The sequence below is a fragment of the Arvicanthis niloticus genome, chromosome 4 (genome assembly GCF_011762505.2).
Source record: "Arvicanthis niloticus isolate mArvNil1 chromosome 4, mArvNil1.pat.X, whole genome shotgun sequence".
NCBI classification, from domain to species: domain Eukaryota; kingdom Metazoa; phylum Chordata; class Mammalia; order Rodentia; family Muridae; genus Arvicanthis; species Arvicanthis niloticus.
The window spans coordinates 50,105,876-50,133,059 of NC_047661.1; the positions used below are offsets into that span (position 1 = coordinate 50,105,876).

Genomic DNA, 27,184 nt, shown 5'->3' on the forward strand with positions numbered 1-27,184 from the left:
TTTTTTTGAAAAGATGTATTAAAAGTTCGTCTATCCAAAACAGTACGAGAAGGGTGTGGTGAGGGTGTGGCACACATTGTTAGGTGACAATATTCCAGCAGCTCAAGCCAAGTAGAGAGACAGAGCAGAGAAGCAGGCAGAATGAACGTGGGTTCGTTAGAGGCTGTAAAAGGTTAGGAGAACTGCATAACTTTCCTAGCCCAAAGGTCATTGGTCAGTATACAGAAGCCACTGGAGAAACTCAGGCGAGGGTAGAAGATAAAGAAGGGTCTCTTCAAATGCGCAGAGATGCCACCCTCTCTTTGGTATGGTGTGCATGGTGTGAAGCCCTGACCAGTGATTTTCCCACAATCTTATCTGCAGAACAACAAGGATCTTTAGTAGCGATTATTTTATTATTGCATAACATTTTGTGGGGTGTACACAATACTTCTATTTTGTTTCATTATTAATGAGGACTTTAAGGGAAATGGACTTAAGATACAGTATGGTCCTGGAGAGGATTTGTATAGCATGCTTACTTTGTTTTCAGAAAAGCATAATTTATCTTTTTAATTTTTGCCACAGTGTGGAATCTCACTTGTGGACTTGCGCATGCCAGCCATGCCTACCGGTAAACAGTAGCCACTGTCTAAAAGGCATAGAAGGTCTGTGTGTACAAAGAGAAGTTTGGAGGTATTTTTCAATATCAATAATTTTTTACTATAGTAAAACATATCCTAAAATATATATGCAGTGAGAATTCTGGAATTTTGGTTTTTTTTTAAAAAAAAAAAAAACAGAAATATTATCAGAATAGTTTTCGTTTTAATCCCAGGTGTGGAGACGTGGAGCGGCTTTGCAGCAGCTGTCTATGATTTGCCTCGTGCTCTAGCAGAGGCATGGTTTTGCCAGCTGCAGATAGTTTCTGAATTGTATGATGTTTAGAATCCTGGGAATTTTTCGGGGGGTCTATCAATGCTAGAACCCTGGTAGGAGAGGTGGGTGGTGGGTGGTTGTTCCAGGGGGGTTAGTTGTGGTTTGTTAGTAGTCATGCTCAAAGAAGAAACAAAAAGAAAGAAATTAAATTCAGAAATCTCTCTCCCGTCTAACCTTCTCTCTCTACTATCTAATGATAGGGCTGAAACCAGGGTTGGGGTGGGGGGGATAAAGGGTGGAACAAAAAAGAACTCATAAAGTAGCTAAGTCCAGCTACATATATGTGCTTTAAAACTTGTTCAAAACTTATCATACCTTGAGCTGGAAAGATAGCTCACTCATAATGTATCTTCCAGGCAAGCACAGGGACCTGAGTTCTGATCCTCAGAACTTACATAAAAAGCCAGGCATGGTGGCCTGTGCTCTAACCCCAGCCTTACGGTCAGAGGAAGACAGAGAGGTGACTCCCTACAGCTCTTTGGCCACCCAGCCTAGCTGAATCGATGAACTTCAGGCTCAATGAGAGACTCTGACTGAAACAATCAAGGTCAACCTTGGACCTTCCTGTATGTGCACATACCACACACGTACAACACACACATATACAAAACCATCAACACGAATAATACTTACAATAGTGTGTGTTCTATTCTGTACACTATTCTCTGTCCAAAACATATTTTTGGAACTATCAATCTGTAGCAGGGACCAGTGGCAGGAGTTCTTCTTCACTTGATATCTTTATAATACACAGAACATTGATATATATGTGAAAAATTCTAGCAAAGTTATAGAAGTTACAGTGTTGAAGCAGCTGAGAAGCTTCTATGATAAATGTGGGTTTTTTTTTTTTTTTTTTACTTTTATTGAATATTTTGAGACAGGGTCTCATTATCCAACCCTGACTGACCTAAAATCCTTTATGTAGACCAAGCTCTTCTTGGACCTCTGGCAATCCTACTGCAGCCATCTCTTTAGTGCTAAGGTTATAGGCATATGTCACCACACCTGGCATATATACATATATGTATACATATACATACATACATACACACACATATACCTATATATACATGCATACACACATATATATATAATCACTTGTAAATATAATGTTCAACATAACTAGACACATGACTTTCTGATACAACACAGAATACATCTGGTCCTTCTGAACATCCTGAGTGACTGACATGATTTCAGTATGCAACTGAGATGCTCTGGATGGAGCTGGCCACCTGCAGTACCACCCACGTGATTAGTGGGCTAGAGCCCTCAGTCAGCTGGACTCTGGGTGGTCAAAACTGGGTTTAGAGAGTGAGTTCATTCACTCAGCCAATAAATTCTATAGCCATGCCTATGTAATGAGTGCCTGATAAATAATCAGAAAAGACCTGAGGACACTGAGGCTGGTTGGTTCATATACAAATGTGCCGCACAAATGACAAGCAGATCCCATAAGCAGACACAGACTCATGACCCATCTACATCCCACCCCACTCCCACCCTAGACTTGACAGGCACATGTCTCTCATTTGATTATTGTTGAATTGCATCTTGCATGCTAAAACTCAGACTCTAAGTGGTATCTTGGTGGATTCCATGAAATCACTCTAGTGGGAAATAACGCTAATTCACTGATAGTTTATCTCAAAATTGAATTGTATGACAGCAGCTGGTGCCAGAAACTTGTGGTTTGGTCACATTTATGCCATAACAAGACTTGCTTTAGTGGATTCTGATTCATAACAATACTAGCCACAAAGAGAAAGGTTAAATGCAGACAGCAGGAGGAGCCTTCCTTTCTGGATGGTTACCATGTTAGTCCATTTTCTGTTGCTAATTATCAGTCCAGCCTGGTTTACTTGGCTCCCAGGCTTGGAGACTCCAGGATGCAAGGCTGGCATTGGCCCTCCTGCTTGCGTGAACCTCAGCGCAGCAACAATAGGATGTAGCATGTTGTTTTATGCTCTTTCCTTTGTTCCAGGAAGTGGGCCATTATTATAATAATTATTAGTAGTAGTAATATTTTTATTTCCATTCCTCCCACCTGCCCTAAACTTCAGTGGCTGGTCCCACCTAACCCCTGTCAAACATCCCTGGCCACCAGCCTCTAATAGTGGCCACAGGCCCCAGCAACTCCTGAGACCTTACATAGTTGCTAGCTTCTTCTCCCTCCAATGCATGACAAAAACTGCCGCTAACAGGACATCACGTAGCACAAGACAGGGAGGGTGCATGTACATGTTTGTCCTCTCATCTTTGCCCCTCTTCTGAGAAAGAACCCCCCCCCCCGACATTGAGATGGCATAATGACTTTATCTAAGTCTGCCTCCCAGCCCCCATTTGTAAATGTCAGCTAGATTGTTTTCATTCTCTAAATACCTAGCAGTGGAGGTTACTTTTCAATGCATGAAGCCTCCAAGGATCTGCAAACCATAGCATGCAGTCACTGTCCGTACAAGGCAGTAGGGGTTAAATTTGTACATATGACACCATAGAAGGAAACAAGTCATCCATGATATGAAACTGCAACTGTACAACCATCTGATAAAGGAAAAATGTAATTCATCAGTGGAACTGAGAATTGGTGGCCGACTCAGCATTATAGCAGGAGGCTCTTTTGGATATGAAAGGAGGTACAAAACCTTGAACCAAGCTCAGATATTGCTAAGTCTGAGACAAGGTCACTTACCTCAAGAGACCTTGCCCTGGCACAGCCAAAGGGACTGCTAAGTCCTCTCCACCAAGAAGATACTCCACACAGAGACAGGATGAAACCAAGAAACCAGTGAGATCTGTAGCTATTAAATCAAAGTGCTGTCTCATTTTGTGGGTACCTGGTATTAGATTAGCTCTTTTTGAAATCTCTATTTTGTTTTGGCTTTTAGTTTTTCGAGACAAACTCTCTCACCACATTGTTGAGGTCGGCCAGGAACTTGCTATGTAGCACATGCTAGCCTTGACAACTTCCTGCTCTGCAGGTCCAGCTAAGAATCTTTATCTTCAACCGTCTGTGAAGGTTTCTCTGGGTCTTTGGTTTCAAAATCAGTTATAATATTAGCCTTTAAAAAGCTATTCATCTCCACAGAGCTCACCATGGCACAATCACAGACAGCTACACATGACCCAGCCACACAGCAAGCGACTATTCCAGAGGGAACGGCCATCCTGGAGGACTGAATACAAGCTGTGGTGAAAAGCATGAAGTGCCCTTGCTGAAGGAGCTTTCCAGTTCTTCATATAAATAAATGCTCAACAGAAGCCCCGATGAAACAGCTGGTGTGTGTTGATAGCAGGACTCAGTTTTATGCTGATCACATCCACTGAATGGGTCTGTCACACAGGGCATGGGAGATGCCTGTTAGAGGTCTCACCCGCATGGCATCCCACCAAACCTTACTGCTACAGAATCTACCAACAGTCTGAGAAACCTCATCAGGTCTACTGTTGTAGCTTTCTCATAATGGCTCTTTAAAGCCTGAGAACATGGTGGTAATTAACAAGAAAGTGGGGAGAGACCGGAGAATCAAGAAACTCATCCCGAGATAGAAGTCTACAAACCGCTGAGAAGTTGACTGATGCCGGCAGATCTGGGAGATGGAGGGGAGGGGAGGGCTTCAAATGGGTCCTGACAAGGTTGACACTCTGGATCAGCTTAATTTACCCAGGATATATATAAATGCTGAGACAAAGGACCAGAAGGGAAGACACTAGACTGATTCAATCACAAGCCATCTTTTTTATGCCAAAGGATTCTTACAGCCAGACCTGATTCTGAGAATGTAGCATGCAACTGAAACAATCACTGATTGTAGGGAGTCAAAGAACATACTGCGTGAAGGGCTAACCTTCTTCATACGGGTGTCAGCAAGCAGATGAAGGATCTGCTTTAGACAGATCCTAGTTTTCTTGCTGACTCGGGGAGGGGTGTGGGGGAGAGAGGATGGCGAGCATGCTGTTATGACTACACAATTCTCATAGCAGGAAGGATGCTCTTGTGGCTGCACTTTCTTTCCCATCTTTAACTTTCTTCCTATCTGTCTTGGTTAGCTTTGTCAACTTGACATAACCTACAGTCAAGAGAGAAATTGCTTTGGTCAGATTGGCCTGTAATTCTCCTTGTGGAGGTTGTCTTACTAGACAATTGATGTAGGCCCAAACCTACTGTGGGTGATATCATCCCTCAACTGTATAGGCCAATGAGTAAACAGCATCCTACACAAGTCCCACTGTACTTCATTGGTTGTGAAGGGAGTTTCTTGGTAGAGAAGTAGACTAGCAATCAGGTCTGTCTTAAGTTCCTGCCTTATAGTCCCTCAGTGATGAACTATAACCTGGGATTGTAAGAGAAAGAACCCCTTTATCCTACAAAGCTTCTTTTATCACCACAACAGAAATGAAAAGGGAGCACTACCAGATCCAGTGGTCAGGGCCAGGGCTGCAACAGCAAGTATGGAAAACAGAGTTGCTTCCTGAGTAAGAAATCAAGACTTTAAACCTTTGCACCTAAACTCCTAACCATCTGATGGGGGTGAGGTGGGGATGGGGTCTTAGCTGCTATAATAAAATACTGAAAAATGCATGCATTATAAAGACATTTCTTTCTCATGGCTTTGGAGGTTGAGCAGCCCACTATGGAAGAGCTGAGACAGTGACAAATACCAGGGGGTAGGCTAGAATAAAGAATCCACCTGATTCTGGGGAGAAGGAAGGGAACTGGCACAGATTTTCCAAAGTCCCAGAACTGTCCTGAATGCTAGGGTGTCTGTTATAATAAAAGGGGTGGTTTTGGGGAAAAGAAACCTAGACGGGATGTGATTATCAGAAAAAGATCTCAGGGCAGAAGTGGGCGAGGCTAGAGAGGACAGCATGGCTGTCCTGGCTGGTTTATACTGTTAACTGGCGACAAGTTAGCTTTTTTTTTTTTGGAAAGATAGACTTTTGAAAAAATGCCTCAATAAGATTCATTGACTAAATAAATAAATGCATTCTCCAAACCCATTTTGCCCCCTGGACTTCAGCTGACTGAGAGGTCCTGCCCTGTTTCCAGGTTCCTGCCCTGTTTAGATTCCTAACCAGACTTCCTTTGATGACCAACTGCCGTATGAAACTGAAAAGAGAAATAAATCCTTTCTCCCAAGTTGTTCTTGGTCATGGTGTTTTACCATAGGAACAAAAATTCTAACAAGACATAACCAATGTTTTAATCAATTATGCATATATAATTAAACCTTAATTTTAAAAACAAAACTGAAAAAACCTTAAGACAGCAAGACTCAGGGAAGATGCTTCCTGCTGAACACATTCATGAATGGGGAAGATGGACAGTCTCCTGAACTCACAAGGTCAGGATGAGGAAGTTCTGCCTGTGGCCTTCCTCTTCCCTGGGCCTTTGCTGTCTGTGCTTCCTCTCTGTGCCTATTTGCACTTCCATTTATCCTTCCAAATAACACCTCAGTAAAGGCCTCACACACAACTCTACTGAATTATCAACTTGAGAGGGAGGGGTTAATGGGAACCCCCAATGTATAGCCATGTCAAACACAATGCAGATAGCCTGGGGACTCAGGGAAGTGACAGCTGAAGAAAAGGCAGTCCAGCTGCAATCCATGGCCCGTGGTGTTCATTGCTGCCTCTAGTAGGCAGTGTCAAGACTGAATTGAATTGCAAGATATCAAAAAATACAAATAGACTTCATTATTTTTTTTTACTTTTTTATTGTGTTAAATATACTAAACATAAATTTTAACCCTTTAACCATTTTTTTCTTTTGAAACATTACACTGAAACTTAACAATGTAGGAAGCATGTATAACATATAAGTCAATTCCTTAGATTCCATGAATTGAACATATCTATGTATGCAATCTCTGGACTAAAAATCGAACAGTCCAACATTTCATAAAAGAAAAAAATATTGGGAACTACAGGGCATTTCTATGAACAAAGCCTACATGAGAAACTACCATGGAAGGAAGCGGTGGTATTCCCCAGTGAGTGTACATGAGAAACTACCGTGGAGGGAAGCGGTGGCATTCCCCAGTCAGTGTACATGAGCTCTGTAATGCACCAATTCCAAGAGCAGGTTCAAGGACACGTTAGAGGAATGTCTGTGTCTCTGTTAAAAACGCTTTTAGGCATTTGGGGATGCATTGCATCAAACCAGTTCATCCAGTGAGGAGAGTTTTGAAAACTCAGACTCAGGGTGTTAGGTCCAAAGATTCCCAAGTCGCAGGAGGAATAAAGAAAATGCCCACTTTTTCAATTTGGTAAAACAAAACAAAACAAAAAACTGGAAACAAAATTTATCATTTTAATCCTTTTAAAGAGGACAGCCGAGGTTTCCGACATTCATTGTTATATGACCATCGCCACTATCCATTTCCAGAACTCCCTCACCCCAAACAGGAACTGCACACCGAGTTCCCTGTGCCTGTCCCTCTTGTCTCTTTTCTGACCAGAAGAACTTGCTTGTTCTAGGTGCCTTGTGTAAGCACCGCAGGACTGATGTTGGTGCCATGTCTAGTCTACTTCACTTAGTGTAAGTTCTCCAAGGCTCCTCCATGTTGCAGCATGTGCCACAGCTCAATCTTTTCATGGGAGAATAACTCCACCGCTTGTGAGTACCACATGGTTTTACCTAAGTACAGCTGACAGGCACTGGAGCTGTTGCCAGCTTTTGCTATTTGAACTATCAACCTGGTATACAACTGTCTACATTGTAACATTTCCCCCAAACTCTTCCTCCTGTATTTTTGTTTTATAAAGTATGGGAGATACTTTACAATTTATATATCAAATAGAAATTAACAATAACATACATTGTAAATAACTCAAGACTTTATTATAAGAATTAATAGCTATTCATATTGAAGAACCAGAAATAAAGACATGAAAAAAAAATAAACCAACTGGAATGTAATCAACACTCCTCGAGCATAGATAAGCATATAGAAATATTTTCTTAATTATTAGACTAGAAAAATATAAATGATGGAATTATATAAGTTATTTGTGCTTAACCTTCCTGAATGTACCTTAAGTATTAAATACACAGAAAGTGCATGCACTTATTCAAAGACAATGCCTTTTTCTTTTGACATTGCTGGGGATCAAACCCAGGGCCTCATGCATGCTAGGCAAGTGTTCTACCATCCAGAGACATCACTAGCCTTAAAATTATGCCTTTTTTTTTTTTTTTAAAGCAAAGAAACATGCACATCTTTGGTTAGTCCACACTAGTTTAGAGGTAAGTGTGGCACTTAGTGCTTTAAGCCCACATTCTTGCTGGACTGGCCGCTGGATGATCGGTCTCGTTCTTTAGTAATTTCCATTTCAATTTTGGCTTTGATTTTCTCCCAGTCTATTTGGAGCTACAACAGAAGGGAAAAGAGAATTGTACTTATATCCTGTACTTTCAGTTAATCCAAAGTAACCAAGAGTAAATAAAAACAGAATATATGACGTCCAGAACCGAGACAGAGAAGGTATTAAGGAGAATTTAATGAGAAGTAATGCTGAAAACCTATGAGCTACCTCTGAGATCAAGAGAATGGTTATAAAGCACAAGGACGACTCAATCTTCTATGCAGTGCTGTAGAAAGCACATGGAAACAATCCACAGAACCCCAGGATTTGCACGAGAGCTTAGGGACAATGTAGAGCAGCAACTCTGATCCCAACAAAAGCAAATTGGGCAGGCTGCAACTAGGCTGAGTTTGCACCAGCTCTGCTGTGGACATCTCATAAGCCATTTGAAGCCCAGCTTGTAGGAAAGACAAGGGAATGTTGTTTCACAAGTGGCTCCATTGTGCCGTAGTAAAGTGACAAAAAAATGTGGTTAGTCACTACCTGATGAAAGCCACCAGAGGAAGCAGATGACAGGCACGATTAGGAGTCACGGAGACACTCGAGGGCAACAAGACTTTTATCTGCTTCTCTTTTATCCATGACAAGAGCATGCCTAGCCTAGCCTAGCCTACACCTATCTCTTTCTAAATTTATTACACTGGATATGGGGAAAGGACTCCTCTGCCCCTGAGTTCTATGAGAAATTTATTTAGAAATATTTATTTCTTTAGGAATCCACTGTTAAACAAGTTTGGAGATCACTTATTTAGGAATGTGTGTCTTCTGAGGCAAGATATGGGAAAAATTGGGTCCTAGACTAAGTTTAAACTGTGAAACAGACCCAAGGCTCTAAGACTCAAGTCAGAAATGAAGAGGTTTTTACCTCTTTACACAGGGGGGGGTTACCTTTTACATGTAGAGAGATTACACCTTTACACAGGGGGGTTACCTTTTACATGTAAAGATGTTACACCTTTACACAGGGGGTTACCTTTTACATGTAGAGAGATTACACCTTTACACAGGGGGGTTACCTTTTACATGTAAAGATGTTACACCTTTACACAGGGGGTTACCTTTTACATGTAGAGAGATTACACCTTTACACAGGGGGGTTACCTTTTACATGTAGAGAGGTTACACCTTTACACAGGGTATTGAGTAAACAGCATAAAACCAGATCAAAGAAGCACCTGCTGCTTGGGCAGACTCATCTGAAGAAACTGAGAGATTAGCTCTTAATAGAACTACATGCTTGTTTTGTTCTACTAGTATTTGATGAAATCATTTAGTTATTTTTATTCCAATATGTTATGTCTAAATTTCCATTAAGTAATTTGTTGATATTTTGGTGACCTTAAAATAATTGCATATATTTATCTATAATATATAAGATAGACTGATTAATAATTAATAGAATTTCTTTTAGCCTAGATGATAACTGTCTGTACTAAGAATCAAATGACAGCCTGCTGAAAAGCAGGACAAATATTAGATTATTGAAAGAATGGCTTTCATTCAGGATACAACTTGTTATTTTTAAATGGCAATGCATGCATTTCCATGTTTAACAAAGCATTTATAAAAAGGGAGACAAACTTTGCTGACTGCCATGGCCCTCTTCCAGCCTTACATTGACTGACGTTTGTTTCTCTAGTCAGTCACAGTACAACTCTATGAGCACCTGCTGCAGCACTGCCCCAAGCAGCCAGTCCATCAGCTGAGGACATCATTAGTTACTGGCTGAAATGCAAATGAATGCATCACTTGGTCTCCTGCACATGATGACTGTTTCATTCCATCTGATATTTATCCAGTTTTAGGACAGTGTTTAGTCCTAATAAAAATACCTTTAACAGTATGTTTTAGATAAGAGTGCATGTTCTCTGACAGTTTCAAGTGACTTCTACATCAAAAGCCTTATTTGCTACTATAGGGAGTGCCAAACTATTTGTAACTTATCCCTAGTCAATTCTTAGTCACATAAAAGCATTTAAATAATCCAGAACTAATGGTTCTCTGTCTAGTTCCCAGCTTGCCTACTCTTCTTAAAGGTCAGCTGCCTAATTAAACCAAGAATAACATGGCAATCAGCCATGAATTCACCAAAGTCTCCATCCTTATACTCAGCAACCCACTAGCCTTCACCCTGTTTTCCTCCTGCCTCAGGCTAACCTCTTCACATCCCTGACTCCTCCAGGACACAGCCTTCAGGAACCAGAGTCAAGTCCTTCTCTTCACTCACTTCTCATCTGCTGCCTCTGATTCTGTCGCTGAGTTTCCACCCTCACTCTCCCGACTCAGGGCTCCGATTCTCTGTCCAGAGCACTGAATATGACCGCTCAGCAGCTACACTTCAGAAATCTTTGCTTAACGTGGAGCTAGGGATCAATACCTCTCATATGCTAGGTAAGGGACCTACAGCCTGGGGCCTAGGAACTTCGCTAAAACTATCAGCTGTTTGCAGTCCTTATCCTGTCTTATAGCCCTCTCTGTGCACCAAATAGTTAACACTTGTTTATGTCAAGCCTTGACAGGGTTGACATAAACAGGGTTCAGTAGTGGATGAAAGCATTTAAAACCATTATCTTCATAGAGATACAATAAAGACAGAGACAGATAATAAAATTTGAAAAAATATGTAAGTCATACATGGTAGGGACTTTGAAAGTAGGAAAGGAGACAATGAGTTCCTGGTGTAAAATAGGAAGTCACATGACCATTTAATTACTTGCCGAGTTTCTAGGTGTTTTTCAAATTTAGTGAGCATCGAGGTTGATGGCTGTGAAAAGTTGACACTAAAGTTTAAAGAGGCAAGTGTATAACCAAGAAGGGGAAGAAACAGGCCTGAGACAGGCGCATTCTTGGGGCCTTGATTACTACTACTGTTGACGTCTCTCCTGTTCAAATGCACCCTCCCTTTTCTGGTTTCTGTTCCTTCCAAATGTCCCCTCCCACCTTAGATGATGTTGGGAAGTGTAATTTTTCCTCAACTCTCCTAAATTCAATAGTGATATAGATTCCTGTAACAAAGAACAGATTAACAAGAGAAATAAGCCAGTGTGTGCAGTGTAAATGGCACAAGGAATCTTCACTGAAAGGCAACTCAGAGCAGGGCGGCTAATACAGCCCCCCTCACAAACAACAAAAGACCGTCAGAGGGAAGGTAACAAAATGGGAACACACTAATGGAGCAAGGCCTGGAGAGTCTTCTTTCTGGTGCCATCTCTGAGCTGACTAGAAGCTGTCTCCAGGAGGCTGGAGGGGTGGCTCCACAGTTAAGACAGCTTTTGCTCTGTCAGAAGATGAGCTCAGTTCCCAGCACTCACATCAGGAGATTACAGTCCCTGACAACTCAGCTCCTGGAGCTCCAACACCCTCTTCTGGCCCCCACAAGCACTCGGATGGATGCACACATGTAATACTAAATCTTTTTAAAAAGTTGTCTTCAGTAAAGCCCAATTTCCCTTTATCCTGTGTTCTGGGAGGAAGGGCAGAGAATGAAACTCTCTCTGTGCTGTTAATGGCGCACAGTTATTCAGTTCTTAGTTCTGAGATAATATAGATGGCTGTCATTTTAGCAAAATAGATAAATATGGATGATACCTAGATTACAGACCCAAATGATCCCAGAACATCAGCAAGTAGATGCCAGCCACACAAGCTATTGTCCTATGGTAAATCAATAGTCAGAAAGTTTTAATTAACCTTTTTTTTTTTTTTTAAATCCTGTTTTGTGGGTTTTGTTGTTGTTAAATTTCAAATGGTATCTGTGAGGAAGAAAAGCAGAAGACTTGAACCCCAAAGGAAATCAAAGTAGCTCATTACAAAGCAGGCTGTTTGGGTTAACAAAACACCCAGAAAACCATGTTGCTCTGGCTGAGCTTATGACTGAGACAGTATGCTTTAGCAACTGCTATTTTTTTTTAACATATAAAGAAGATAAGGGTGCTAAGGTTTTGCTATTTAAAATGTAATTTTGAGCCAGAGATGGCTCCGTGGCACCTGATACTCTTGCAGGAGATGTGAGTGTGGTTCCCAGCGCCCATGTTAGGCCCCTCCCAACTGCCAGTGATGCTAACTCCAGAGGATCTGATACCTTCTTCTGTCCTCTGCAGGTTCAATCGGTGAACAAATTCACAGATATACATAATTTAAAATAAAAATGTTTTACAAATAAGCTAAAATTTCATTGATGGATGAAATTTTGTCTGTGTTTTTTTCCTAAATGAGGGAAACAGATCTAAGAGTTAGCATTTTAGACATCTACATTATTTATCTAAAAATATCAAATAGTACCCAACCTCAAGACAAATTGATTACCATAAAAACTGATGCGCATTACTAAAAAAAAAAATCAGAGTAGGCATCATTCAACTTTTGTCATGAGATGAATGTTCTATATAATGCATACATACTCTTGTACTGCACTGTATAATACTTACACCTTCTGCGTATTGCAAATATCGTTTATTAGTTTCCTGTTTACCAAATGTCTCCAAAAACTTTTGACGATAAGCAAGAACTGTATCAACGTGGGTTTTGTATTTTACAGCCAATTCCAGTGCCCTATAATGAGAAGTTACAGGTTGTCAATATTGCTGTGTCTATACAAAAGAGTTTTGAAGTCAGAAGACTAGAAAGCCATTTTTCTGCTTTAGCCATCTATGTATTTTACAAAGCCCAGATGAGACATGAACCCCTCTTGCTGACCAGCCCCTCTTGTACAAATACAACATTTTTGCACATTATTATGCTAGCACTACTTATAAGTATGTGTTACAGAATGTCCACTAGTCTATACATTTTTTGAATGGAGATCTAGTTTGCATTTCCCTTGGTGAGTACTGCAGAGGACATATATGAAGAATACTCAACAACGTTTTGGTAAATCATCATAAAATGCAGCATTTTATGAATCATAATAAACTTATAGAATAAAAAGTGATATTATTATATCAAATTAAAAATCTTATAAAACATGAAATTGATATTAAAACCAGTGTGACTAAATGCTATTACTATTTGAATCTTGGAAAGTGGCATGCTAGGCAGGCAAAGTGTTTTAGCAGGTAACGGTACTTGCCACCAAGCCTGATGGCCTGAGTTTAACTCTTAGGTCACAAGTGATGGAGAGAACCAACTTTCCCAAGTTGTCTTCTGACCTCCACCCATGCACACAAGCACAAATTAATCAATCAGTCAATGAATTAAATTTAAACAGTTAAAGAAAATATTAAAAATGTATTGAAATTCTATAATTCAGTGTATCTACAAAACTATCCTATTTTAAAATAAGCCTTTATTTAATAGCAGAATTACAAAAAGAAAGAAAGAAAGAAAGAAAGAAAGAAAGAAAGAGAGAAAGAAAGAGAAAACACTAGCACCACACCAAAGAGACAGGTTTATCCTAGTGATAATCTACAAGGAGGTGGACAGATTATCCTAGCCCAGGCTTCTGTCTAAGTTTGACTAGGGTCTCAGCCAGTCAAAATCCTGTTTATGATTCATAGGACTTGAGTTCAGAAAAAACAAATGGAGCATGTATCTGTACACTGTTTACTGCCATCCTGTTAAGGCCATGCGTGACAGTCACCGTAGAGGTCAAAAGAACATTAATTCTCACACTTTCTACTATGCCATGACATGAATAGGACAATTATGAATTATCTGAGCCAACTATTATAGATCTGTTATTTTAGACAAAACAACATTAATATTTTATAACTCGTAACTCTTCACTATTAGCCAAACTAAAAAACATCTTTAGGAAGAATTTTTGGGGTCCAGCAAGATAGCTTGTCAGGAAAAGGTACTGACCATAGAAATCTGACAACTTATATTCATCCTGGAACCAACATAAAGGTGAAGAGAACGAGCCAATTCTACAAAGTTGTCCTCTAACCTCCATGCCTGCACTGTGGCTCATGGCCTGTGTACTCTACCTCACTCCATCTCTCTTCCCCTCTCTGAGACACATAACAACAACCACATACACACACACACACACACACACACACACACACACCACACACCACACACCACACACCACACACACACTAAATTCAAAAATTTTAAAGTATTTTGGATAATGCTGCGTCTATTGACAATTGATAGGCAATTGAGCAATCTATCAAAAACAATATAAAAATATGAATGTAACAGCAATACCACAGATGGTAATGCCAAGATCAAGAAATATGATTTCTTATAAAACGTATCAACAGACGCTATATATTGTTCTGGTGGTTTGAATGAGAATGGCCTCCAAAGGATCATAGATTTGAATGCTTGGTCACCAGGGAGTATCATTACTGGAAGGATTACAAAGTATGGCCTCGTTGGAGTAGGTGTGGCCTTGTTAGAGTAAGTGTGTCAATGGGCGTGGGCTTTGAGGTTTCAAGAGCCTGAGCCAGGCCCAGTGGCTTGCTCTCACTGCTGCCTGTGGATCTGGATATAGAACTCTCAGCTCTTTCTCCCACACCATAGCAGCATGTGTACCACCATGTTCCATACCATGATGAGAATGGACTAAACTTCCAAAACTGTAAGCCAGCCCCAATTAAATGCTTTCTTTCATAGGAGTTGCTGTGGCCATGGTGTCTCTTCATAACAATAAAACTGACTGTTGTGGACTCTCAGATTCTCTCATTCTGTGTAGCAGTAAGTCTTTCAGAGAACAATGAGTCAAGCAGATAGGGACTGACTGAGAAAGAAAAGGCAAGGACTGAGTAGCAGAGGCTCTAACGAGCAGTGGAGGCCGAGGTGCCTTACTCCTAGCCTCTTTCCACCCAAGCCTCTGATCCTGCTGAGCTGTGTGTCAGGAAAGACTCTGCTGAATCACATACTGGCACCTTACAGCAAGTGATGGGCTGGGGCATCTTGCCTGCAACAGTGAAAGCAGGACTCATAGGCAGTCACTCTTATTGGGGCTTTTAAAAAATTGTGGGGAAGTAATTTGGTATGCAAACATCAATACATTTAATTATGCACAGAAGACAATGTAATATCTAATCCTGTAATCAGAGGTTAGGCCTGAGTATTCTCTGCATTACTGTCATTATAACAATAAAACATACATTAATTATTTGAAGAGTAATGGCTAAAAGTAAACATTTACATATGTGCTATTTTAAGTACTTTCTAAATGTATACACACTGGGTAAAAAAAATGTTTCTCTACCACATTTAGGAGGGAACTTACTTCAAATTATATAAGGGTTTTGGGAACAGTATGTCTCTAGTTTTAAAATGGTTTGGCAACCAAACAAATGTGACATTAGATTCTAGGGCTGGAATAAGTCCATGTATTTTAAATAGGAAGAAGTTATATAAAAAGATATGATAACTTCTAAATATGATCTTTTGCATAACTTGAATAAATCAAAACCCCTTTATATAACTGGCAGAAGATTAGAAATTATTTTATTAACACTTATATGCAGGATTAGTGTGGAGCTTTCATTTCTTCCTCTCCTAAGTTGAGTTTCTCAGAGAACAGTAACACTCAATGTACAAATTAGACACCAAACAGATAAACTACCTACCTTCAAGTTGCTAGTCTCTGCATTCTACCAAGGTGCAGGCAATCTCCAAACACAAATATGAAATACAGATTCACAACTAGCAAGACATGGTTTTCAAACAGAGTAACACATGAATGAATTAAAAGCCATCCCTTTCTAGAAGCTTTAAACAGAGGTAGAGTTCTGGGACCTCAAAAGCAATCTAATGTGTCAGGTAACTCTTCTTTCCACCATTCAAGAATTAAGATACCTAGTAGTGACCATCAACACTTGCTAATATCAGAAAAACCACAGATGACCAGCCATTCTGGAAATAAACATATCACAAGCTACAGTAGTTACATTACCTCTCCCTATCCCCCAATTAAACTTATACAGCTTTAGATTTAGGATGAATTTGTAGCTAATTCAGGAGACAGATACAATAAGGATGCAATCAACAATGTTGAAACAATAGGAAGTTCTATAGGTTAAGTTTCTTCAGTGGGAAAATTATAAGCAAACACAAAAAGAAGTAGAACCTGTCTAAGAATGTATCAACTAATCAGAAAATAGGTGTCTTCTATAGATCCCAACTCAAACCATAAAAACACTATTTAGATACAAAGAAATAGGAACACTATGTAATTGCTGGTAATTTTTAAGTATGGTTATGGTATTATGGCAGCTAAAATCTTTTGGAGATATACACTTAAATTCTCACAGATAAAATGTGATAACTGTAGTCTGCCTTAAAATAAATGGTAGGAGAAGAAAGGGTGTGCAGACTGTGTAACAACTGATCGCTGCTGAGGCTGACTGGTGGTGGTCCTCACACTATTTGTTATGTGCTTTTTCATAACAAGGTCTTTTTCAACTTTATCTTTTTGGTTCTTCCTAACATATTTCACTGAATATTCTTTTTCTCCCTTGCACATGCTAGGCAAGCATTCTACCAATCAAACACTACTCTAAAGCAACGTCTTTTGTGTGTGCGAGCACGTGTGTGTGTGTGTGTGTGTGTGTGTGTGTCTGTGTGTAAGCCAGAAGGTGATGCTGGGTGTCATCTTCAATTGGTTTCCACTTTACCTTTTGAAATGTTTTTTATAATTAATTAAATGTGTTCATTGACATTTTTATGTATGTATAAAATGCATTCTTATTCTCATGTCCTACTCTCTCATCTCCCTCCCCACCCCTGTTATCTACCCTATAAATCTCTTTCCCACATTCACATCTCTATGTGTGTGTTAAGTGACACACTGAGTTCAGCCAGGGTCCTCTGTGTTACCATGGGTAGAAAATTATTCAATGACTCCTCATACCCCAGAATCTATCATACTCTCTACTGACTGACAATTCCTTAAAGAAATTATCCTTTTTTGATAATTTTGATAGTTTTTATATTGAGAAATTTTGATAATTCCTCAAAGACTGGGAGCACCCTTGAAATTTACATCTGCAAATCACACTTCCTATAGGGCTTCAGGACCTGGACAAAGGTGATTTAAATGAAACAGTAAAGATTTTTATACAAAATAACCATGACTTCATACTCACCACATAACAAAGAATCCACCAGGAAGTGCAGCTTTGGCCTGCACAGTGTGACAGTGTGGGCCTTTTCTGCTGCTAAAAGTGCAGGAATACATGTAAGCCCTAGCACCCGCTCCTTTCCTATACACAACGCCTAAGCATGTTTAAGCTGTTGGTTGATAGTATAGCTCAACTGTGCAAACCTCTGTTTGGAAGAATGACCACCTGCCCAGTCCCAAGATAAATTAGAAATATATGAAGTAAAATTAGATCCTTTTGAAAAGGTCACTGTGTTTTATTTAGTTGTCAACCTGACACAAGGAAGAATCACCTTCAAAGACTATTAATTTAGGAACTGTCTACATTAGGTTGGCCATGGGCATTTCTGTCAGGTATTTTTCTTAGTTGTTAATTAAGGTAGGAAGACTGACCCTGAATGTGTGCAGCATCATTTTATGGGCTGGGCCCTGCATTGCAGGAAAGTAAAGAAAGCTGCCTGAGCAAGAACAGCAGCAAGCAAGGAAGCAAGGGTGTCTATTCTCGCTGTGTTCTTGACTGTGTTTCTCCCTTAACTTCCCCAAAATGATGAACTGTAACTTGGAAATGTAAGACACACACACACACACACACACACACACACACACACCACTATTTTCTCCTCTAAGTGGCTTCGGTCAGGGTACTTCAATAACAGAAATTAAATGAGGACCATCATCAGCTACACAGACATGAAAATCTATGAATTAATCAACCATGTTACCACACATTTGAATATTTTTGTACATGTTTTCTAATTTATATATTATTCTACCATATCTACGTATACAAATACATACATATATTCTACATGTAGGATATATATATATATATTATATCTTACCTACTTATAGCTTTCATATTAGCCATGTCAGTTAAAAGTTTTACAATTAAAATCACTGCCACAGACTTTTTCTTGTGTTTGTTCATCCCTGCATTCACAGTGCCTACAGTCTGTTGGTGGTACTCAACAAATACTTAACATGTGACTAATATGTCATTTAGTAAAGGCTTGTTAACTGCCACAAAATTTGCTAAGATATTTTCAGATATAATTAGTTCAATTTTGGTAACAAATCCTGAGGCTGTTTTACCATCTTAAATATAGGGAAACTGAAATGTTCAGAGCCTCAGTAATATGTCCATAGCTAGTAAGTGTGGAATACGAAATGAAACCAGCCTGACTCTAAAGCTCCCAATCCTGATCACTCATCACCTCTTGCAACATAAGACACATTTAGATGACCACACATTTTACCAAAAAGGTTATTTTTTTGAAGATCTCTCTGAAATATCTAAATATATCTATAGCAGTAGACTCAATAAAAATGCTGAATAAATGAATATGCAGCAGGAACAAATATTCTACATGGTTTCAAAAATATCTGTAGAGTGTGGAGATGGTGACAACATCTAAGTCTCTTCAAAGTTTCTTGGCAAGTATAATTACTTCCTTGATTATCTGAAATGACTCCTTGCTATGGTTTGACATCTGTACTACAAGCAATGGGGAACTTTAGATTCCATTTAAATGAGGTGGGGGTCAAGTGCCACATGGTTAGAGTTCTATTGCAATATCACTATGATTATAGTGTCCAGAATGGATAGGAAAAGGACACATTAGCGGTAAGGACATTAGTGGTGGCATCATATGGGAGAACTCTGATCAGTTTAGACAAAGGTGCTACTATGAAGTGTTAGAAACACTGGGGGAGGTGGGAGAGGGGAAGTGGTTAAGATGGACAGAGGCTAAGGAAAATGACAAAAGTAACTCCCAGATTTCCAGCTTCATGCAAGAGAAGAGATAATAAGGTATTATCCCAGAATAATCTATGCTTATATATGCTTGTCTGGCATGTCTGAGACCTGAGATTGGTTCCTCTGAAAGGTGACAAAGGAGATATGAGAGAAGAGGCAAATCCAAATGCAAACACATATGCTATGCAATGGCACTGGTAAGTAGACAGCTGGGTAACTACCTGCAGGACACAGCACTCAACAAGATGCTTGTTTATATCTTTAACGTGTATAGAAGGTAGCCAGAATTCTGGAACAATGGTCCCTAGACCTTTATTAACTTGTAAGGTAGCTTCAGAGGCCTCTCAGCCATGACAAACCAACTGGGAATAATTAGATATCAAGACACAGAGGAATGGCAAAGCCAGAGAGAATGGATGGAGGAACACCCAGGATACATTATTTTCCTCCTCTTCTTTCTCATCTCCCCAATATTTAATCATCTTCAAGGTAGGTTCTTTCTGAGACTTGATGGTAGGGGTTTGTGAGCAGTGATCAGCCTATAGGGGTGGCAGGAAATTTAAAGTCAACAGCAGAGAATTAGTATGAACATGTGGCATAAGCTTCAAACACCCAAGATTTTTGTAAGACAGAAAAGTAAAGATGAAGAAGATAAAACCAAACCAAACCACAGCAACCCCAATCACATGCAGATGGTAAGAAACACATAAGTGAAGAGAATAAACATTGAAAAGCTGTGTTGTCTGGGGAGAAGACAGTTTCAAGTAGGTCGAGGTTGGTTCTAAGGGTACTATGGAGCATCCTGGGCACATTTTTCTACTGTCTTGCTAGGGCACTTACTCACCAACTATAAGTTGGTTATAGCCAATCAGTATTTGGAGCATTAGAACACTGCAAAATGATTAAGGATTGCATGGAACAAGGATATAAAGTATATGGATATCATATATTTACTACATAGAGGTAATATAAAATTTTTCTGTCCAACCGAGCACTGAGCAGATCCCAGGTGGCAGCTCTGCCCACAATCTCACAGAACCTAGAGGAAGTGGGCCTCCCAGGAGCTCTAACCTGGGCAGTATCATAGGTAAGGAGACAGCAACACCTGCCCCAGACAGAGAGTAGTTGGGACCCACTAGGACCCAGGAAGTCACTCCTGGCCTGGAGCACTGGTTCCTTCCTGTCTGCATATGAGTACTGAGCAGATCTTGGGCCCCAGCTCTAACCCCACCCACCCCACACAGTTCTGATACAACCAAGGTAATAGGAAAGACAGGTTCCAGTCAGAGACAGGGCAGGTAGCACTAAGGAGATCAAGATGGCGAAAGGCAAGTGCAAGAACATAAGCATCAGCAGCCCAGGATACTTGGCATCATTAGAACCTAGTTCTCCCACACTAGAAAGTCCTGAATTCCCCATATCACCAGGAAAGCAAGATTCAGATTTAAAATCACTTCTAATGATGATGATAGAAGACTTTAAGAAGGATATAAATAACACTCTCAAAGAATTTGAGGAGAACACAGGTAAACAGGTAGAAGCCCTTAAAGAGGAAACACAAAAATCCCTTAAAGAATTACAAGAGAACACAACCAAACAGGTGAAGGAATCGAACAAAACCATACAGGACATAAAAATGTTAGTAGAAACAATAAAGAAATCACCAAGGGAGACTACCCTGGAGATAGAAAGCCTAAGAAAGAAATCAGGAGTCATAGACGAAAGCATCACCAACAGAATACAAGAAATAGAAGAGAGAATCTCAGGTGCAGAAGATACCATAAAAAATATTGAAACAACTGTCAAAGAAAACGCAAAATGCAAAAAGTTCTTAACACAAAACATCCTGGAAACCCAGGACACAATGAGAAGACCAGACCTAAGGATAATAGGTATAGAAGAGAGTGAAGATTCCTAACTTAAAGGGCCAATAAATATCTTCAACAAAATTATAGAAGAAAACTTCCCTAATCTAAAGAATGAGATGCCCATAAACATACAAGAAGCCTATAGAACACCAAATAGACTAGACCAGAAAAGAAATACCTCCTGTCACATAATAATCAAAACACCAAGTACACAAAACAAAGAAAGAATATTAAATGCAGTAAGGGGAAAAGGCCAAGTAACATATAAAGGCAGATCTATCAGAATTACACCAGACTTCTCACGAGATACTATAAAAGCTAGAAGATGCTGGACAGATGTCATACAGACCCTAAGAAAACACAAAGGCCAGCCCAGGCTACTATACCCAGCAAAACTCTCAACTACCATAGATGGAAAAACCAAGATAGTCCACAACAAAATCAAATTTACACAATATCTTTCCACAAACCCAGCATTACAAAGGATAATAGCAGGAAAGCTCCAATACAAGGAGGGAAATTATACCCTAGAAAGAGCAAGAAAGCAATCCTCTTCCAAAAAATCCAAAAGAAGATAGCCACACAAAGATAATTCCATCTCTAATTACAAAAATAACAGGAACCAACAATCATTGTTCCTTAATATCTCTTAACATCAATGGACTCAATTCCCCAATTAAAAGACATAGGCTAACGGACTGGATATGCAAACAGGATCCAGCATTTTGCTGCATACAGGATACCCACCTCAGTGACAAAGACAGATGCTACCTTAGAATAAATGGCTGGAAAACAATTTTTCAAGCAAATGGTCCTAAGAAACAAGCTGGAGTAGCCATTCTAAAATATCCAGCCTGAGAACACAAAGGAAGGGACTCATGGCTCCACATGTATAGGTAGTTGAGGGTGGCCTTGCCAGGCATCAGTGGAAGTGGGGGGCCTTGGTGCCTGAAAGTTTAGATTTCCTAGTGTTGGGGAATTTCAAGAGCAGGGAGGCGGGAATGGGAGGATGGTGGGAGTACACCCTCATAGTAAATTGGAGGAGGAGGGATAGGGTAAGAGGTTAGGCATCAGTGGAAGTGAGGGGCCTTGGTGCCTGAAAGTTTGGATTCCCTAGTGTTGGGAAACTCGAGAGCAGGGAGGTAGGAATAGAAGGATGGAGTACCTTCTATTCCCGCCTCTGAGAGGAACCTCTGATGTCCTGGAATTCCAGCTGGGTGCAGTGAAGACAGAGTCAGAAGCTTATCAATTTACTCTCCCCCCCTGCCCCTCTTCTAATATCTCAATGCCCATAATCAGCTTGAAGAAGTTAATGAAGAGTCGGCACTCTTATTCCCTGGGCTTGGGGACTGAGGTGGTTAATACTGAGCTGTCTTTCTAGGGAAAAGTAGTGGTTTTGGTGGAACAGAGAGGATTAGCTAGGATTTATTGCATAGCCATAACCTATTAGTAGAAATATGTATAACTGTTAGTAAGATGAAGTTATAATTTCTTAAATGACACAAAATTTACTTTGATTTCAAATTTAAGGTTTTCATTAGTATGGACTTCTTATTGATATAAAAGTGAGATTAATATTGTTACTCTCATGGGCATTGTGCCTATATAACACATTTAGGAATACAAGGCTTAAACCCAATCCTTTTTTAACTTTTTTAACTGATCCTTGTAGTAGTGTGGTGTAGAAGGTGGGAGTACACCCTCATAGAAACTCCCAGAATTATATGGATTCGACATGACAGAGGCAGGCTGGCAGAAGACTAGATTCCAGAATTGAAACAAAAAATTACCTTGATATTAAAATTTGTTTTGAGAATTGTATATTGCAGAATACACAGCCTTGGTGTATCTATTCATCAAGCAAGCTGAGCAGACATGCTCGAACCTCTGATGTCCTGGAATTCCAGCTGGGTGCAGTGAAGACAGAGTCAGAAGCTTATCAATTTACTCTCCCCCCTGCCCCTCTTCTAATATCTCAACGCCCATAATCAGCTTGAAGAAGTTAATGAAGAGTCGGCAATCCTATTCCCTGGGCTTGGGGACTGAGGTGGTTAATATTGAGCTGTCTTTCTAGGGAAAAGTAGTGGTTTTGGTGGAACAGAGAGGATTAGCTAGGATTTATTGCATAGCCATAACCTATTAGTAGAAATATGTATAACTGTTAGTAAGATGAAGTTATAATTTCTTAAATGACACAAAATTTACTTTGATTTCAAATTTAAGGTTTTCATTAGTATGGACTTCTTATTGATATAAAAGTGAGATTAATATTGTTACTCTCATGGGCATTGTGCCTATATAACACATTTAGGAATACAAGGCTTAAACCCAATCCTTTTTTAACTTTTTTAACTGATTTGAGATGGTTAGCCTGTAAGTTAAGGGACTATAGCAAATTCATGGCTCTGAGTTTATTGTTAGGGTGTTTTCTATATTTTATTTAGAAATAGCTGAGAGGAGTTAACAGAAAACAGTCCAGATTGCCTTACATAAATAGTTGGTTTTCAAAACATCAGAAGTCCACAGAGTTGACATTACAAACATTTCTGTATTAATGTTCATTTTGATCAAACCTGTCTGCTCCTGACAGCTTCCTGTCTGTTGGGAGCCGACTTTAAGTAGAAAGCAGCTATCAACTTTGCAGAACCATATACCCTGATAGAGACTTGTTTTTGAAAAACCTACAACAGCTGAAGCACACTCTGATAAATATCTTGTTTATCCCACATAGCTTGTTTTGCTGTTTAGTGACCCCAGCTGCATGGTGCACGTGGTAAAATGTTTTCACCTGTGTTCCCCTGCTTGTGCTTATAAATACCCAGGATTTCCTTGTAGTAGTGTGGTGTAGTAGTGGTGTAGTAGTAGGAGGAGTTGTGTGTGTGTTGGAGACAGGTAAACGAGACTTGACTACAGATCCTCTGGTTTGTTTTCCATTCTTCGAGTCTCTCCCCCTTCTTCCCCCTACTCTCTCTCTCTCTCTTGCTAGACCCCGACCTGTGGAACAGAGCGGGCCGTTACACCTGTCTTAGATTCTAAGAAAAAATTAAGCATCTTTGGAGTTACTCCAGTTATAGTGAGACAGCCATTAGGCAAGAATTGCCTCTTTTCATCTATAGACAAATCACTGTCCAGAAAAGGACACGCTTGCGGAATAGTTGACTGATTATATCTGCCAAGACAGAGTAATCAGCCCTTAATAATTCTGTATCAATAGGTCTGTCAGATGATCCTGGGCCAGAAGGCTGAAGATCAGATGTTCTGTAGTATAGGGAGTGTCCAGGTGTTCAGCGGTCTCTATAAATTGGCTAAGTTTTAGAAGCTATGCTCTGTGCTTCCCATAATTTCAGTTAACTCAGTCATTCTGGATTTCTGAACGGGATTGAAGATTTATAGTCTCAGCTAATCCTGGCTATTTACTTTGAGAGAAAAGATTTGAGTGGATGGTTTTCAGCTGACATTCATTCTAAAGCCAAGAAAAAAAAAAAAAAGCCAGGTTCAGAACTAAGTCTTTTAGTTAGGAGAGATGACAGAGGTTCTGGTTAGTCAACAAAATGATGGACTGGGTGTTAGGTCCATCTTGTACCTTACTAATATAAATTGGTATAGTTATGTTCTAATTGTATTTTGAGAGAAATTTTTATTTTAACAGGAAGGGTGGTTTGTAGGAGGAGCTAAGATAGGAAGAGTACGGAGAGGAAGAGAAGGAGTAAGAAGAGGAGGGGGAGAAGAAGAGGAGCTTGGTGACAAGAGAAGGGGGGGGGACATAGAGGCGGATGTTTGTGTGTCTCTGCCAGTCAAAGATAGTTGATATATCTAGGTTGGGTATTGGGTTGCACTTCTGATTGTATGGGCATCTTGTTATTAAGTATTACCAAACCTATAAAGCCTTTGATTAACATTTTAAAAATGTATAAAAGCAAAAAGAAGGAGGGGGATGGGATAGGGGTTTTCTAGGGAGGGGAAATAAGGAAAAGGGATGGCATCTGAAATGTAAATAAAACATCCAATAAAAAATAAATAAAAACTAAATGTTTCTGTCCTTTAGGAAGTACATTATCTGAAATGGGAAGATGACATAAATATCTACAAGGACAATAATTAAAGAGGTGTAGCACCCAACAGAATACAAGCAATGTTATCTGGACTACAGGACCTAATTGCTTGGTGATAAATTCCGTTTCTTTGATGTATTAAAAGATCCAGGCTCAAATTCTGCGTCTCTTTCTATTTACCATTATCAGTGATATAAAATGGAATTCCCATCTAGAATGTAAGTTTACAAGATAAAGACCATTACAAATTTTGTTATATTAAAATGTTTAGTGTTAGCCGGGCAGTGGTGACGCATGCCTTTGATCCCAGCACTTGAGAGGCAGAGGTGGGCAGATTTCTGAGTTTGAGGCCAGCCTGGTCTACAGAGTGAGTTCCAGGACAGCCAGGGCTATACAGAGAAACCCCCATCTCAAAAAACCAAAATCAATCAATGAATCAATGAATCAATAAAACATGTTCAGTGTTACATGAACTACAGTTTCTGCCATTAATCAATGCACATATTTTCTCAAAAACACTTGAAGCTGATGTGTTTACACTCATGAGGCTGAGCTAGGAGGGCTGCTGTGAGCCCGAGGCAAGCACAGACTATATAGCAAGAGCGTCTCAACTGCTCCCTGTCAGAAAAATACAACATTGTCATTACTAGCTTTCCATAGTTCTCATATAATTCTAGTGATAACGTTCTATTAGTTATTTAATATAGTTTACTAATATTACTCCTATCCTATCTCTTTTCAATCCTTACAATTTAAATAGTTTATTCGTTCTTGCAGAACCAACATCTTTCCTGAACTTCTGTAACACTATTCAACAGTAACAGACTCACGTAGATAAAGCACAAAGACAGAGCAACTGAATTTATAGACAGTTGTATCATGAGAGTACAAACAGCTTGCAACACTCAGCTCTAAATGGTTTGTCTCCATTAAATTGCTTCGCAAAGCTCAGAAAAACCCAAGAGAGGGAGGAAAGAGTATTAGAGACAGAAGGTCTGGAAGAACCAAGAAAATAATAAAAATATAATCAAAACTCCTATGAAGTCACAGAGACTGAAGCAGCACACACAGGGCTACAACGCGGTCCTCTACATATATATCATATATTATGGCTTCCAGCTTAGTGAGTCTATGGGATTCCTGAGTGTGAGAATGAGTGGGTTTCTTATTTCTTGTGTCTTCTCTTGAGCTCTGTTTGTTTGTTTTGTCCAATTCTAAGGTGTAATATTAAAATACAACAAAATAAAATATAATAAGATAAAACAAAAATTAACACCTCAGAATGAGAAAAGAACGGGCTTCTGAGAAATAATAGTAAAACGTAACAAAATAAAATATAATGAGACAAACCATAACTATCTCTTAGAAGCCTATTCTTTTCTAATGAAAGAAAGAAGTGGATCCAGAGAAGAGGGGAGGTGTGGAGGAACTGGGAGGAGAAGAGAGATAGAAAACCATAATCAGGTTATACTATGAAAGAAAATAATCTATTTTCAATAAAAGAAAAAGATATGTGGGTTATTTTTGAGCCCAGAGGAAAGCAAAGCCCATAAAATACATTTTGGACATATGTTCATAATACGTAATTTCTGGGACATAAAGTGACACAATTTTGTTCACTCTGAGAGCCATATCTAAGGAGGGATAGGAGGCACTTAGTGTGTCTTCTCAGAGCAAGCTGATGATGCTCAATGGAGTGGAGGAGGCTTCTGAGCACTCCTTACTGTGAACCTCTCTTCACGCCTCCTCAGCACACTCTCTCTCCAGATCCTTGGTTCTTCCCCTTGCTGACTGACTGACTGTTGGGATCATGTGGTAGATTGCTCTTCATCTACCCGCAAGTACAGTTGAGATCACTCCACTTTACAGTCTCTAGTCCATGTACCTAGTCTTGCTTCTACTGCTGCATTTGCTACTGACTCTACAAGTCTACTTCCAATCTTGTGAGTTCAAGTCCGTGATTGACTATTACTACCTAGCTCATAACAGGCCTTTCTACTTGGCTAACACAGGATACACTATCTTCCCTCCCAAATCTATTAATAGTACCACTTCTGTAGCACCAAAATTATAAATTTGGGAGGCATCTTAAGACTCTCTTCTTCAGACTCAAACTTCTAATCAATTACAAGTTCATAAAAAGCATTCATTTTCACAA

At 39.7% G+C, this 27,184-nt stretch overlaps 1 protein-coding gene across 2 annotated transcripts in view; it reads right to left on the bottom strand.

The window, feature by feature from the left end:
• Positions 1 to 7,217: 7,217 nt before the first annotated feature.
• Ift80 (intraflagellar transport 80) overlaps positions 7,218 to 27,184 on the bottom strand; it is a 107,761-nt gene continuing 87,794 nt past the window's right edge. For both annotated transcript variants that reach the window (XM_076932498.1, XM_076932499.1), the window contains 2 exons: positions 12,717 to 12,840; positions 7,218 to 8,294 (listed from right to left, as the gene is read on the bottom strand). In XM_076932498.1, the coding sequence (XP_076788613.1) occupies positions 8,184 to 8,294; positions 12,717 to 12,840 (235 nt within the window). In that variant the 3' untranslated portion in view covers positions 7,218 to 8,183. The remainder of the gene's footprint in view (positions 8,295 to 12,716; positions 12,841 to 27,184) is intronic.